The sequence below is a fragment of the Leptonychotes weddellii genome, chromosome 4, assembly GCF_054177405.1.
Source record: "Leptonychotes weddellii isolate Sample4059 chromosome 4, ASM5417740v2, whole genome shotgun sequence".
NCBI classification, from domain to species: domain Eukaryota; kingdom Metazoa; phylum Chordata; class Mammalia; order Carnivora; family Phocidae; genus Leptonychotes; species Leptonychotes weddellii.
Window position 1 is genome coordinate 169,864,976 of NC_138372.1, and position 12,698 is coordinate 169,877,673.

The following is a 12,698-nucleotide window of genomic DNA, read 5'->3' on the forward strand; positions in this document are numbered from 1 at the left end:
TTCCCTGTCCCCCGACCCTCCCCTCAAATGCGAGGGACAACCCAGCTTGTCACCTCTGTGGCTGGCTCAAAGCTCCCACTTGCTTGCTTCCCAGAGCAGCTAGAGAGGAGGAGTCCCAGGCTCCACTGGGGTCTGGGTACAGGCTGGTTTCTTCCTGTGGCTCACACTGCCCCAAGTCCCCAGACCCTGGGCCGGACAGTCCCATGCGTGACCACAGACAAGGGGTGGTTTGACATTCCTTGGGAGCCAGAAGGGGCCATCAGCCCCAGGCTCCAGGCCCTGCCTAGTAGTTGGGTCACAGAGCCCCGTGCGCCTGTCTGCAGGCGGGCCCGCTGAGCCCTTCCAGGCCACCACATAGGCCCCCCCCAGGCTGCACCCAGGACCCACTGAGTGAATGAGCCCTGGGCACGGAGCCTCCAACCCAGCGCAATTGGTAAAGGGCCCAACTGAGGCAGAGGCTGGGCTTTGTGTCACATCCGTCCCCAGGGGTTGGGTAGGCCTAGGGAAGGCCTCAGCTCTCAGTGCCACTGGCAAGGAGCAAGGCCTCTGGGCGCTCACCGGTGGCATGGGGGAGCCAGGCTGGGACAGAGGTGGTAGCGTCCAGGGCAGGTGGCGTGGGCTGTGGGGTCTTGGGGTCAGGCAAAAACAAGCAGATGGTGGCTGAGGGCGACACTTCCCTGGGGTGGCCAGTGTCAGAGCCCACGAGACCACACAGCCAGGATAGGAGGTGCAGGGACCGGGACAGACAAAACCCACGGGGTCCCGGTGTACAGGTCACATGTGTGTGCGCTGTCCTTCGTGTGTGCATCTGTGTGCTCCCACGCGTGTGTACCCGTGTGTGTGCATGTGTGTGTGGGGGGGTCGAGGTCTGTGCATTTGCACGTCTCAGTCTACGCACATGGCCATGTCTACACACACACGTGTCTGCTCCTGTCACCCAGACCTTTGTCTGCCTGCCTGCCTGTGTGCATCCTCACGGGGGAGGCCAGGAAGAGGACACCTTGGCCTTGCACTAGGCCACCCTAGGAGCCAGCTATAAATAGGAGACCGGGGTGGGGGGGCCCTTCGGACAGTCACGGGCTGCAGAAGACAGGGCTAGGAGAGGCTGGGGGCTGCAGGCTGCAGACAGAAGTGGGGTGCCCCCAATACAGAGCAGCCCTGGGGCCCACCTAGGGCCAGCGGCTGGGAGCTGGATTCCTGGAACCCTTAACCAGCTGGAGGGCAAGGGGGCAGCTGTGTGGTGTGTGTGCATGTTTGGGGTGTAGGGCCCCTTGCAGGCGCAGAGGACAAAACTCAACTGGGTGCTCTGTGTGGGGGCTGGGGGCCTGGAATGGCGCTGCCCCAGAGGCTGCTGGGGCAGAGGTACAGCGAGGGTGGGACGGGGTACGGCGCTGGGAGGGATCTCCCAGGCCTCGGCCAGGAGCTGGGGCGGCTTCGGCCCAGCCCTGGGAGTCGCCGCGAGTGCGGGGTAGAGCTGCTGTGGTGGGGCGGCCACGCAGGGGACGAGTGTGGGGGGCTATGTCCAGTGCCCACGGGTTCAGTGTGCATGGAGTGTGTGCATGTCTGTGTTCGTGATGAGGGTGCACACGTGAAGCATGTGGGTGAGGCCCTGTCCCTCCCAGCGCAGCCCCTTCACGAGTCTCCCGCTGCTCCTCCTGACACCGTCTAGGCTGCCTGCACCTGCCTCCATGTCCCAGCCCACCGCTGCAGTATGCAAACCCAACCCCCCACCTCCTTCCTTCCTCTGGCACTCAGCAGTGGACCAGCTCGCGTACTGGTGAGTTTGCTACAGCTCCCCCGGAGCTCTGGGCCAGGGCGGTCATTGTGGTCCCTGCTGGGGTCCCTGCCGGCCGGGCACAGAGAAGGGACTCTCAGACTGAATGAAGTAACCAAGGAATGAATGCCTGTGGGGTGGGGGGTAGGGTGCGAGGCGGGGCAGGGTTGGTGGAGGCCCCAAGGATGTACGATTCCATCAGAAAGATGTCTCCTGGGACCCCTGCGGGGAGGGCAGAGCATGGGCCGAGGGAGCCCAGTGGCTGAGGCGAGGGCGCCACCACGGCCCCCCTTGAACATCCAGGCCGAGGGTGTGGGTCACCCCTCTCAGGGGGCGCGGGGCTCAGGGGCTTAAGCCCGCGCCCCGGGGCTGCCCTGCCAGCTTCCTCTCAGCCCTCCGGCCCAGGCGGCTCCAAGCTACCGCGGCTCCCACGCACCTGCGTGTCCTCCACACTCACAGTCCCGCAGACACCCAGACGACCCTTTTTCCTGGCGGGTCCTCTGCCCAGCCCCAGCCCCAGCCGGACTGCTCAGCCCCTCCCGGGGAGGCCTGGCCCATTGGGGGCCCCTGCGCCCGCCAGGGGAGGGCCGAGCAGAGCCCGCGGACAGCGAGTCGGGGGCCGGTGCGCACAGGAGAGCTCGGGAGCCAGACGTGCTTTCCCCAAATGGGCTGTTTTCCCAGGAAAAGATCTGCCTCTAAACACAAAAAGTAGCGCTCCTCCTCCCTCCCTCCCTCCCACAATGACTTCCGGGTGTCCAAGCTCATTCTCTCCCGGGCAAAAGAAGGAAAGGGGCCAGGTGGGGGAGGAAGGAACGAAAGAGAGAGAAGGAGGGAAACAGAAGATAGAACAGGAGAGCGGCGCCAAGCCCAGCGCTGCGGAGAAACCCACCGAGGGCGGCAGCTGGGGGATGGCCGTGGTGGGGCCCAATCCAGGTTCTTGTGGGCTGCGCTCCGGGAGGCCTGGCGGGCTGGAGAGAGGGGGTGAGCGCAGCCTCCTCAAAGAGACAGCCTCCGGGCCCCGCAGCCCCGTCCGGTCCTCGATGGGCCCGGCTGCCCGGTCCTCCAGCCTGCTTTCTCTGCCAGGAGGAAGACTCCCAGGTGGCTCTTCCGGTGGCAACAGTGAAAACTAAGGTGTCCTTGTCAAAAACCAGCCAGCAGACCCTGCCCATACCCGAAAGGACACCCGCCGCCTCTGGTGATCCTCTTGAGTCCTCGGGGTCCCCTTACCGAGGCTGGCTGGGACCTGCTGGGCTGGCTGCCCCCTGGTCGTGCTGCAGCCTCCCCACCTGGTCCTTGAGCTCATCCCCGCACCCCCCCATTTCTACTTCTCTCTGCACCAGCGTTTTTGCCCCCCAGATGTACAGCCTCTTGCTCCCCTCCTGAGGGCTTGAGATCTCAGCCCCTGGGTTTGGGGATTTTGCTCAAACCCCCACGGAGACCCAACCATCTTGTTACCAGTTTTATTCTAAAGCAAAAGGGGAGGCGGCAGCCCCCACCTTTTCTCTGGGTCAGACTGAGACGGTAAGACAAGCTCAGGCCACGCACTCAGAGAACGGCAGCCGTCCCAACCCCGAGGACCAGCCTTTGCTGTCTCCAGACCGAAAAGCAGCGCAGAGCTGGCCGGCCCGCGAAGCTCATCCCTTTAAATATGCACACCGCGGACCTTCACCAGCCTTGGTCCCATGGTCCCCTAAGTCCTGCAACTGCCCTGGGACCCCTTAGGGTGTGAGATTTCCAGAGGTCCTGCTCCTCCCTGGCGCCCCCGCAACCTGGTCTTGACCCTTTAGAAGACAGAGACCGGGCCACCCCTTTGGGGGGGGGGACTGCGGGCTCAGAACTGGGGACAAGTACCAGCCACCAGCACACATGGGCCCTGCAGGTGGCATCACCACCATCCCGCCTTAGAGGGAGCCTGGGGCCACCACCTTGAGGCCTTCCTCCCCACCAGGCGGCCAGGGAAGGTGCCTGCAGGTCCCACCAGCTGACCGCAGCCTTGTTTACAACTCTGATCAGGGCCTCTCCGGTGGCCCAGGCGGGTCACCCACAGCTAAGGCAGGGCCCTGGTCACGCACCTCCTTTTCTTTCTATTCGGGGAGAAACAGGGCAAAAATGAAAGCCACAGAAAAACCAACCAGGCTCCAGTGACTTTGGATCTAAACGGATTTATTTTGTGTTTTTTTTTTTTTTTTTTTTTTTTCCCTTTCCTCGGCTTCATAGCAAATGAAAAAATTATCCAACAAAACCCAACAACACAGGAAAACTTTCAACGACTTAGAGCATCTCCTGCTCAGAGCGCTGGGCAGGAGCAGGCCTGGAAAGAGCACAGGACCCACTGGAGGCCAGGGGCCTGGCCGTCCTGCAGGGATCGGCTTGCCAGGGGCTGCGCTACCTTCCCTCCACTGGCTAGTCCAAAAAGCCACTGGGCTTTAAAAAAAAAAAAAAAAAAAAGATTCCACAAGCAAAACGAAACACAATTTAAATGAAAATAAAAACACTTTCTTCACTCGCCTCCATGCCAGGAGGTTCAGGCTGAAACCTCCTCTTAAAAAAAAAAAAAAAATTTTTTTTTTTTTTCTGCTAGAAATACTGTGCATTACTTTTTTTTTCTTCCACTTCTCTTGAAGATTAAAATAAGATATATTTCCCCGGGAGTCATAAATACGATCTGGTGCATAGAGAAATAGCAGCAGGGGAGTCCGGGCCAGCCCCCACCCGCAGAGCGCGGCGACCCCCCCAACCCCCCTCCCCCCGTGAGTATAGTAGGGCAGCAGGACTGAACACAGCATAGATAATATTCCTTGGCTTCAATCTCTAGGGGACGCCGGTGGCAGGGTGGGGGCAGGCGGGCAGGAGGGCAGGCAGGGACCGGGCCCCTCCGAGCGAGCGACACATGCTGGGACACGCGGACGTCCGAGGGTGGACCCCGGCCGGGAACGAGGGAGCTTCCTCCGGGGTTTTCTTTCCTAATCACCGAGCAAAATAAATAGAAATACTTCGAAAATAAGGTCGCTTTAAAAAGGAGTAGTAAAAACGGGCAAGGAAGGTGAGGCCGCGAGAAGGACGACGGACGGGGGAGAGGCGGGCGGGCGGCGTCGGAGCGGAGGAGCCCGCTGGGCATATGTACAGGCGGGCGCCGGGGAGGAAGTTCGCTCCGGCTCAACTGTCCCGGGGAGCCCCGCGCTCCGTGCGCAGAGGGGCCGCGGCCGCGTCCGGACGGCGAGCCAGGAAGGCGCGGGGCGAGCAGGGGCCTCCAGTCCGGCGCCCGCGGACCTTGCGGCGGGGCGCGCGGGGCCCGCCCGCCCGCGGAGTCCGAGCGTCTGCCCGGCGGCGGCGCACGCTCGGCGCGGGCGCTCACAGGAAGAAGTCGGGTGCGCCCTTGGCCCCGCCGGGCCCGGCCTGCGGCGGCGAGGACTCCCGCGGGAACCCGGCCCCGCCCGCGCCCCCGGGGCCGCCCCGGCCCGCCAGCTTCTCGTATTTCTCCTTGTACAGGTCCCGCTCCTTGGCCAGGCGCCCCACCTCCAGCTTCAGCTGCTCCACCTGGCCCTGGAGCTGGCACTTCTCGCTTTCCAGAATGTGCCGCTGCTGCACCCGCTTGAAGCGGCACGACTGCGCGTAGCCGCGGTTTTTGAGCGTGCGCCGCTTCTGCTTCAGCCGGATGACCTCCTCCTTGCTGAAGCCGCGGAGCTGCCGGTTCAGCTCGCGCACCGACATGGACACCAGCTGGTCGTCGGAGAAGCGCTCCTCCAGGCGCACGTGGTGGGCCGCGCCGCCGCCGCCGTGGCCCGCGCCGGCGTGGTGGTGGTGGTGGTGGTGGTGGGCGGCGTGGTGGTGGTGGGCGGCGTGGTGCACGCCGTGATGGTGGCCGGCGCCCGTGTCGTCCGCGCCGCCGCCGCCCCCGAAGCCCTGGCTCCGGAAAGCCTCGTACGCCGCGGCGGCCGCCGGGTGGTGCGCGCCGTGGTGCCCGGCGTGGTGGCCGCTGCCGATGAGCGCCTCCACCGCGTCCTCGGGCGTCAGGTTGAGCGCCTCGGGGTTGAGGTGGTGCTGGTAGCCGCTCATCCAGTACAGATCCTCCAGCGCCGGCTTCCCCGAGGCGCCCCCGACGGCGCCCGGGCCTCCGCTCGTCGGCCCCGGGGTGGCCCCGGCCTGCGCCGCGCTGCCGCCGCCGCCCCCCGCGCCGCCGCCGCCGCCGGTACCCGGGCTGGGCGCGCAGAAGCTGGGCGAGGAGGGAACAGAAGAGCAGGGCGTGCTGAGCGGCGTCGAGGACAGCGAGCCGGGCGGCAGGCGGTGGCAGAAGCGCTCGGCCTCGGGCGGTTCCTTCTTCACCTCGAACTTCATCAGGTCGAAGTCGTTGACGTATTCGATGGCCAGCGGGCTGTTGGGCAGCTCGGCGCCCATCGCCAGCTCCGCGGCCATCGCCCGGGGCCCCGGCCCCGCCGCCGCACCCGGCTGCGCCCCGACGGGAGGCGGGGGGGGGAGCCGCGGGCCTCTCCCCCCCTTCACTCCCCACGGGCGGCGGCTCTCGGCGAGGGGGCGGCGCCCAGACGCGCGGGGAAAAGTTTCGCGCGGCCAACTTAGGGGCGGGGGGAGGCCGCGGGTCGGGGCTCTCCGGCGGCCCCGGCCGCACCCCGGGGGGCGCAGGCCGGCCGCGCTCCCTGTCCCCTCGTCGGCGGCCGGGCGGGTGGCCGGGCGGGTGGCAGTGAGGCCGCTGCCTCGGGCTGCTCCGGCTCCCCGCGCTCCACCCGCGTCCAACCGGCCCCGCCTCCACGGCCGAGCGCCGCGCCGCGCGCTCCCCTTTATAGAGCAGGGCGCTCGGGCCCGCCTCCCTGGGAGGGGCGCGAGCCCCCAGGCCAATCGGAGCCCCAGACCCGCCGCCCTCATTTGCCTATCCCCATGGCAACCCGGAGCCCAGCTGTCAATCTCCTGCGGGGAACAGCTGTGGGAAGGGGAGATGACGGGCATCCCGCGAGCGGAGGGGGCAGGGCCCTCTGGTGGCCGCCGCGGGGGACTGCACGCGCGGAGGGCGCGGGGCAGAGGGGTGCGGAGGACGCACAGCGCGGGGGGCACGGAGTCCGGCCTGCGGCCTCCAGGGCCCCGCGTCCGCGACGGGGAGGCCGCAGAGTCTCGGGGAGCTGACGGGGCCCCTCGGTGCCTCGGTCTCCCCGCCGCCCGGCGGGCCGTGACCCCGCAGCCTCGCTAGCGCGGCGGCGCCGGGACCTTCCGGCCTGCCGACACCGGGGCCACGGCGCGGCCCGGTCGGGCGCGGCGAGGGGAGTGCCGGTTATTTTTAGCCCCGCGGTTCGGGCGGGTTCAGGAATTTAGTCAACAAAGTTGCTGGCACCTCCGTTCAGCGGCTCCACCGCGGGGCGCAGGTGGGGAGGGTGAAGCGCGCGGGCCGGCGGGCGCGGGGCGCCGGGGAGCCGGGGAGGGGGTCCGAGGGGCGCGGGGGTAGGAGAGACCCGGGGCCGCGGCCGAGGGGCATCGGGCGCGCACGACTGTGCAGGGGCGCGCTCCCGGAGCAGGGGGGCCCTGGACACGACCCCTCCAGGGTGGACGGAGCTGGGAGGGGCCGCGCCTTGCTTCAGCGTCACCGCAGTGCTTGGTGCCCCCGCCCCCCACCAATTTCTATACTGCTGTTATAGGACTTTTACAATTAACAAATTCAATCTTAAGTATAACCGGCTGTGCATCGAAAGAAAATTCTGGAAGGACCTGGGCAGGAAGTCACTGGGGCAGCTTGTTTTTATCTTGTTCCAGGCATAAATGCCTATTATCTTATAATCACAAAAATTCATAAAAGTGGGAGGGAAACCCCGTTTCCTAAGATGTCACGCGGTGGCCCAGCCCCGCTGTGCCAGGAGGGCACCACTCACCCCTTCCTCCTGCCCCCACAACCCTCCCGGCCGGGCTCTGCTGGGCAGGCAGGGTCAGGCCCACCACGAGGACCCTCCTGCCCCTGCAGGGATGGCTCAGCCGGTGGCAGATGCAAGGCCCCCGGCTGGGGCTTGGGCTCCAGGCTACATGGGTTGCCAGTCGCATTGCAGCGTTTGGGGTTCCCTTTAAGGACCCCCACCCCGTGCTCAGAGGGAGGCCACACTCAGCCACCAAGTCTAGCTAAGTGGGGACAGGTCCCCCTACATCAGGCCCCCAAGTGTGATATTCAAGGATGCTGGGCCCTGCCTTTGATCACACGCAGATTCATTCATCTGGCACATAGCACTTCTTCATTTCCGCACCCACTCATTCATTCACTGCCCTGGGGAGGAGGCGGCCTGGGGCCAGGCACCGGCCTTGGGGCGGGACTAGCCAGCAGGCCTGCCCTCAGCTCTTGGCTGCTCCGGAGCCTCGGGTGCAGGAGACCCGGGGGAAGGCCCACGACCCCCAGCCTCTTGCTGCTTGTATGGGGGGGCAGCAAAGCAAGGTTTACTGAGTGGGGGTACAAAGCTCCCAAAGAGAGAGGGAACCCGAGAGTTTTGCCCCTCTTGCTGCCTTCTCTGTCTGCTCCCTGAGGCCTGGCGGGCCTCCTCAGAGCTCTTGCCAGTCAGGGGCCGTCAGGCCGGTGGCACTGCCCACAGGCTCAGGAGGGGTCACCCCTGCGGCGCTGTGCAGAGTGGGCGTGGTGGGCTTCTTGAGCCCAGGGAAGGTGCTGGCCTTTCCGGGCTCAGGTGGCAGGCTCCAAGCCCGCTCCTTCCTCCTCAGCCGGGGCTGGGGAGCGGAGTCCGTGAGGACCCAGAGAAGGCAGACAGGCTTGCCGTGTGCCCTCAGCCAGAACAACGCCGTCCTCTGGGCTCCCTCAACAGCCCACGTGCAGCCAGGAGAGGAGCACCCCGATTCCGCGCTGCCCCAGGGAAGGTGCGTGCTCTTCCCGTGCAACCCCTGCATGCCAATCAGTGCTTGAACCAACGGGATTCCACAGGGCCCACCCTGTGGCTCCTCATTAGATGCACCCCACAAATCTTTACTGAGTAGCTACGGCATTGCCCTGGGGGCGTCTTCCATCAGGAAGGTGGCCCAGAGATCTCTGGTGGGAAACGAGCCAGCGGGAGCATGAGGACATAATGCAGCTTTTCATTAGGCGCCTGGGCTCTGTGTTGGGTGGGTTTGTCCCGGGCTCGGGACGGCTCGTCTCTGAGCCCCACAGCTGGGAGGACGTGGAGGCAGGGGCGACGGGACGGCTGATGGCTAGAGCCACTGGTAGTGTCTTCGGGGCCCAGGCCTGGCTGGATCCGGGCGGTGCGGGCACGCGGTCGCCTCCGTGGGCTGGTCGGGCTTCCTCGCAGCATGGAGGCTGGTTCCCAGGGGGAGGGTCCAAGAGAGTGGGGCGAGGGGTGGGCGCCGGGCATTTCTGTGAGTGCCCGTTAGCCGAGGTGTGGCGGCAGCCTGCCCCCCGCTGTAGACCAGGTAGAGGAAGAACACCACACGGTCCGGCATCTCTGCGGGCCTGCCCCCATGCAGGTGGCTTGAGGCAGAAATAAGCCACGCAATGACCCACCAGTAAACCACAGTGTCAGCGTCTCCGCTCGGAGCAGACCACCCTGAGTCTAGCGACCTAACCCACGTTTACTACGTCCCGCCCGGTCTCCGAGGTCTGAAGTCCCGCAGGCCTTGACCGCCGGCCCCCACCCCCGCCCTGCTCAGGGTCTCCTGGGCAGGTTCCTCAGGGAAGGGTGCCTGCAGGCTCGGCTGGTTGCTGGCAGGGCCGTTTCCCAGAGTCTGAGGAGCCCAGGCCCCGGCTGCCTGGGGGCTGGTGGACGCCCTGGGCTCCCCCGACCCTATGGCTGCCCACCCTGGGCCGCAGGAGAGCCTTTGGAGGCTTACATCAGCGGGGGACAAAGTCAGCGGGGTTCTGTGCCTGGAAGCAGATCCCAGGTCCCGCCCGTCTCAGAGGGAGCCCCGGGAGCAGGTGAGAGGCCGGCAGGGGGCGGCGGGAGGGGCTGCCGGAGCTTGCTGCAGGCTGTGGGGGGCGCCCGCCACGCCAGCCGCCACCGGACAAGCACCAGCCGGCAGGAGGACGCCAGCCTGCCCGCACTTGTCCTGGGCCGCGCGCACCGCCCGGGGCTCCGGACCCTCGACGTTAATGGACGCTTCCGCAGAAAGTGCGGCACAGGGTCTGGACGGGTATTTTTGTCCAGTCCCCGCTGCTCAGCCCCGACAGGGTCCCACCCCCCCACACCCTTCCTGGGCTCAGTGACCGCAGGGCCCGGTGCCCTCCCCACTTAGGGGGCTCATCTGCCCTTAAAATGAGGAGGCTGTGTGCCAGGCACACTCTGGCGGGTGCACACAGCCGGGGGGGCACCTCCTTGGGGAAGGGCTTCGGGCTGGGAAGCCCATCCCACCAGGGGCTCTCTCCCAGTCCGCTCCGCCAGTCCTCAGGTGAGGCCAGGCCCACCCTGCCCCAGTCCTCGCCTCCCCCTCCTGCTCCCACAACAGGCACCTCACTTCACCCTGAGACTAAGGACCCCCCAGCTTAGAGCTTAGACGTGGACCACGGCTCCGAGGTCTCCAAAGCCCACCTGCCCGGGGCCCAGCCCCTCACCTCCAGCTCGGAGGGTCAGTGAAGTGTCTGCTCCCCGCTGCAGGGTCCGAGCGGGGCCACCAGCCCTGCCACTCTGCTGGCCACGTGAACCCAGGCCTCACCTGGACAGACATCCCCGCCCTGGCCACAGCAGGCGGCAGGAGAACCAGCGCGAGGGGCCCAGGGCCGGCCTGCTGTCCTCATATGGGGCTCCCCATCCTGTGCGGCCAATCTCTGGGAGTCCCCATAACCTGCCACGCCAAGGCAGTCCACGGAAGGGCATGGGCCTGGGGCCAGAGACGGTAGGCTCCAGGAGAGGGGGCAGCCCTTCCCCGGTCTGGAGGAGCCCACGCTGTGCTCTCCGCAAAGGCCAGAGGCTCTGCCTGGGATGCGTGTCCTCAGCCGGCACCTTGATTAGTCTGGGTTGGTGCGGACGCGACCAGCACCTTCATCCCCGAGGGTCTCTGCTGGCCTGCTCCTGGCACAAGAAGCCCAGAGTGACCAGTGGGCACACTCCGCTCAGAGCAACTGCCCCCCCTGCACCCCTGGCCTGCCCAGGAGCCCGGACTCTGACCAGGCAGAACCCGGGCCGACAAGGTCCCCAGATGGGTCCAGAGGCGTGGGGGAGCTGGGCCCGGGCCCAGAACAGGGCAGCCACTGGCCCAGCGTCTCGTGCTTCCCGGAGTGCCAGCCCTTCCCGAGCCTTCCCCGCTGGCCCACGCGGTCAGACCAGCTGCTTCTGGGCGCTGGGCTTCACGTGGGCTGCGCGGGCCGCGTGGCTCCAGAGCGGTCAGGAGACCCTGGCCGAGCTGGAGCGAGGGCCGTGCTGGGAGGGGCCGCCCCCCCGGTGGCCGTCCAGTACACAGTGGCCCGGCTGCCCAGCCACAGTGCCCACAGCTGCCCCGTCCGCAGCACGGGGTGCGTGTCCCCCTGTCCACTGGGAAGGGAAGAGCAGGGAGGCCGGAGGAGGTGAGGGCCTGAGATCAGGCTGGACTTACAACTGTGTCTCCAGCCGTCTGTCCGGCTGTCCAGGCAGAGGAGGGAATTTATCCCCCAGCCCCTTCCCTCATCTAAGGTTCAACCTTAGTGGGTAGGTCACGGTGGGGGCCGAGAGGGAGCCCCGAGGGAGGAGGGGGCAGGAGACAGGAAAGCAGCCGGCGGCCCGAGCTCCAGCCCCGGGGACCGCCTGCCATGCCGCTTGCAGCCCCCAGCCGTGCAGCCCCCCCTGCTAGTGCTGCGCCCAGACTCTGAGCCCCCCACCCTGCGCCATCGGCCCTGCTCGTCTGAGGGGGGAGGAAGGCTGGCCCACAGTGGGGACCCCACTGTTTACTGATGGGGAGTCCCTTTCTTTCCAGCCAGGCCTGACTCCAGAACCCACCATGCTGCCAAGTCAGCGGCAGCAGGGGCCGCGAGCACGCGTCTCAGGCCCCAGGGACGTCAGCGTGGGGTCCCGGACGGGGGGCCCCGGACGGGGGGCAGCCGCGATCATCACAACTGACTGCGAACTCTCGTTCTGCTTCACCGGCCAGCTGCTGACACGGACACAGGCCAGGCCCCTCGCCGTGAACCAGCCCCGTCCTCACCGCGTCTGCGGCTGGACAGGGATGCCACCCCTCAGTCATGGACTGGCGGGGAGCGGGACGCCTCCCCACTGCCCGCTCCCCATCACGGCCTCGTGGGGCTGGAGTGTCTGCCCGTCTGAGTGTGGGCTGGGCCGAGGGGGGATCCGCTCCGGCCAGTGGGCCCCTCAAGGGCGTGGTGTGGGCTGAGGCCTGCGCCGTCCCCACAGGCGGCCCTCACACACTGGCCAGCGCTGGCCCTTGCAAGCCGGGCCCACAAGGGACAGGCAGAGGAGGGACAGTGAGGCAGCAGACCCGACTCCAGGCTGAGACGCAGAGCTGGCGGCCAGCTGGGGAGGGAGGTGCGGGGACACACTCACGTGTGGAGTGACTGGGGCGGGGGGCGGTGAGGGGAAATCCCCAGAATGGCCCTGTGCCCCTTCCAATCCTTGGCCCCAGCCTCCCAGGGTCCCTGTCGGCCCAGCCACTGTCCCGAGACACCCAGAGGAGGGGCTGGGGACGGAACCCCAGCTTGGGGCCCCTGGCTCCAGCCTGTCGCACCCAACACGTCCCCAGGGTCCCCTCCCGGGCCCCTCCCCACCAACCACGTGGGCTTGGCCACGGGGAGGAGGTCACCTCCAGCCCTCTGAGCCATTTCAGGGAGGCAGGGAGGAGGGCCGACATTCCTGCCCAGAGACCCTGTAGGCGCCAAGGATCTGTGGCCAGGCCTTCTTCTTCCGTGGGGCACCCCTTGGAGGGGGTGCCTCGGGGTCTGTGGGCAGCGCGTGTCCCTCCAAGCTGGTGCAGGCAGGGCTGGGCCGCGGTGTGACGGCGGGCAGAAGAGCCAAGCAGA

General features: G+C 66.9%; 1 protein-coding gene across 1 annotated transcript; it reads right to left on the reverse strand.

Moving 5' to 3' along the window:
* Positions 1–5,121: 5,121 nt before the first annotated feature.
* On the reverse strand, positions 5,122–6,530 carry MAFA (MAF bZIP transcription factor A). Its single transcript, XM_081817216.1, has one exon. The coding sequence runs from the start codon at positions 6,185–6,187 to the stop codon at positions 5,126–5,128; it is 1,062 nt and encodes a 353-aa protein (XP_081673342.1). The 5' UTR covers positions 6,188–6,530; the 3' UTR covers positions 5,122–5,125.
* Between the last annotated feature and the right edge of the window lie 6,168 nt (positions 6,531–12,698).

What these genes read in the sequence shown, in the direction of transcription:
- MAFA (XM_081817216.1), bottom strand. Translation starts at nt 6,187, where the DNA reads ATGGCCGCGGAGCTGGCGATGGGCGCCGAGCTGCCCAACAGCCCGCTG.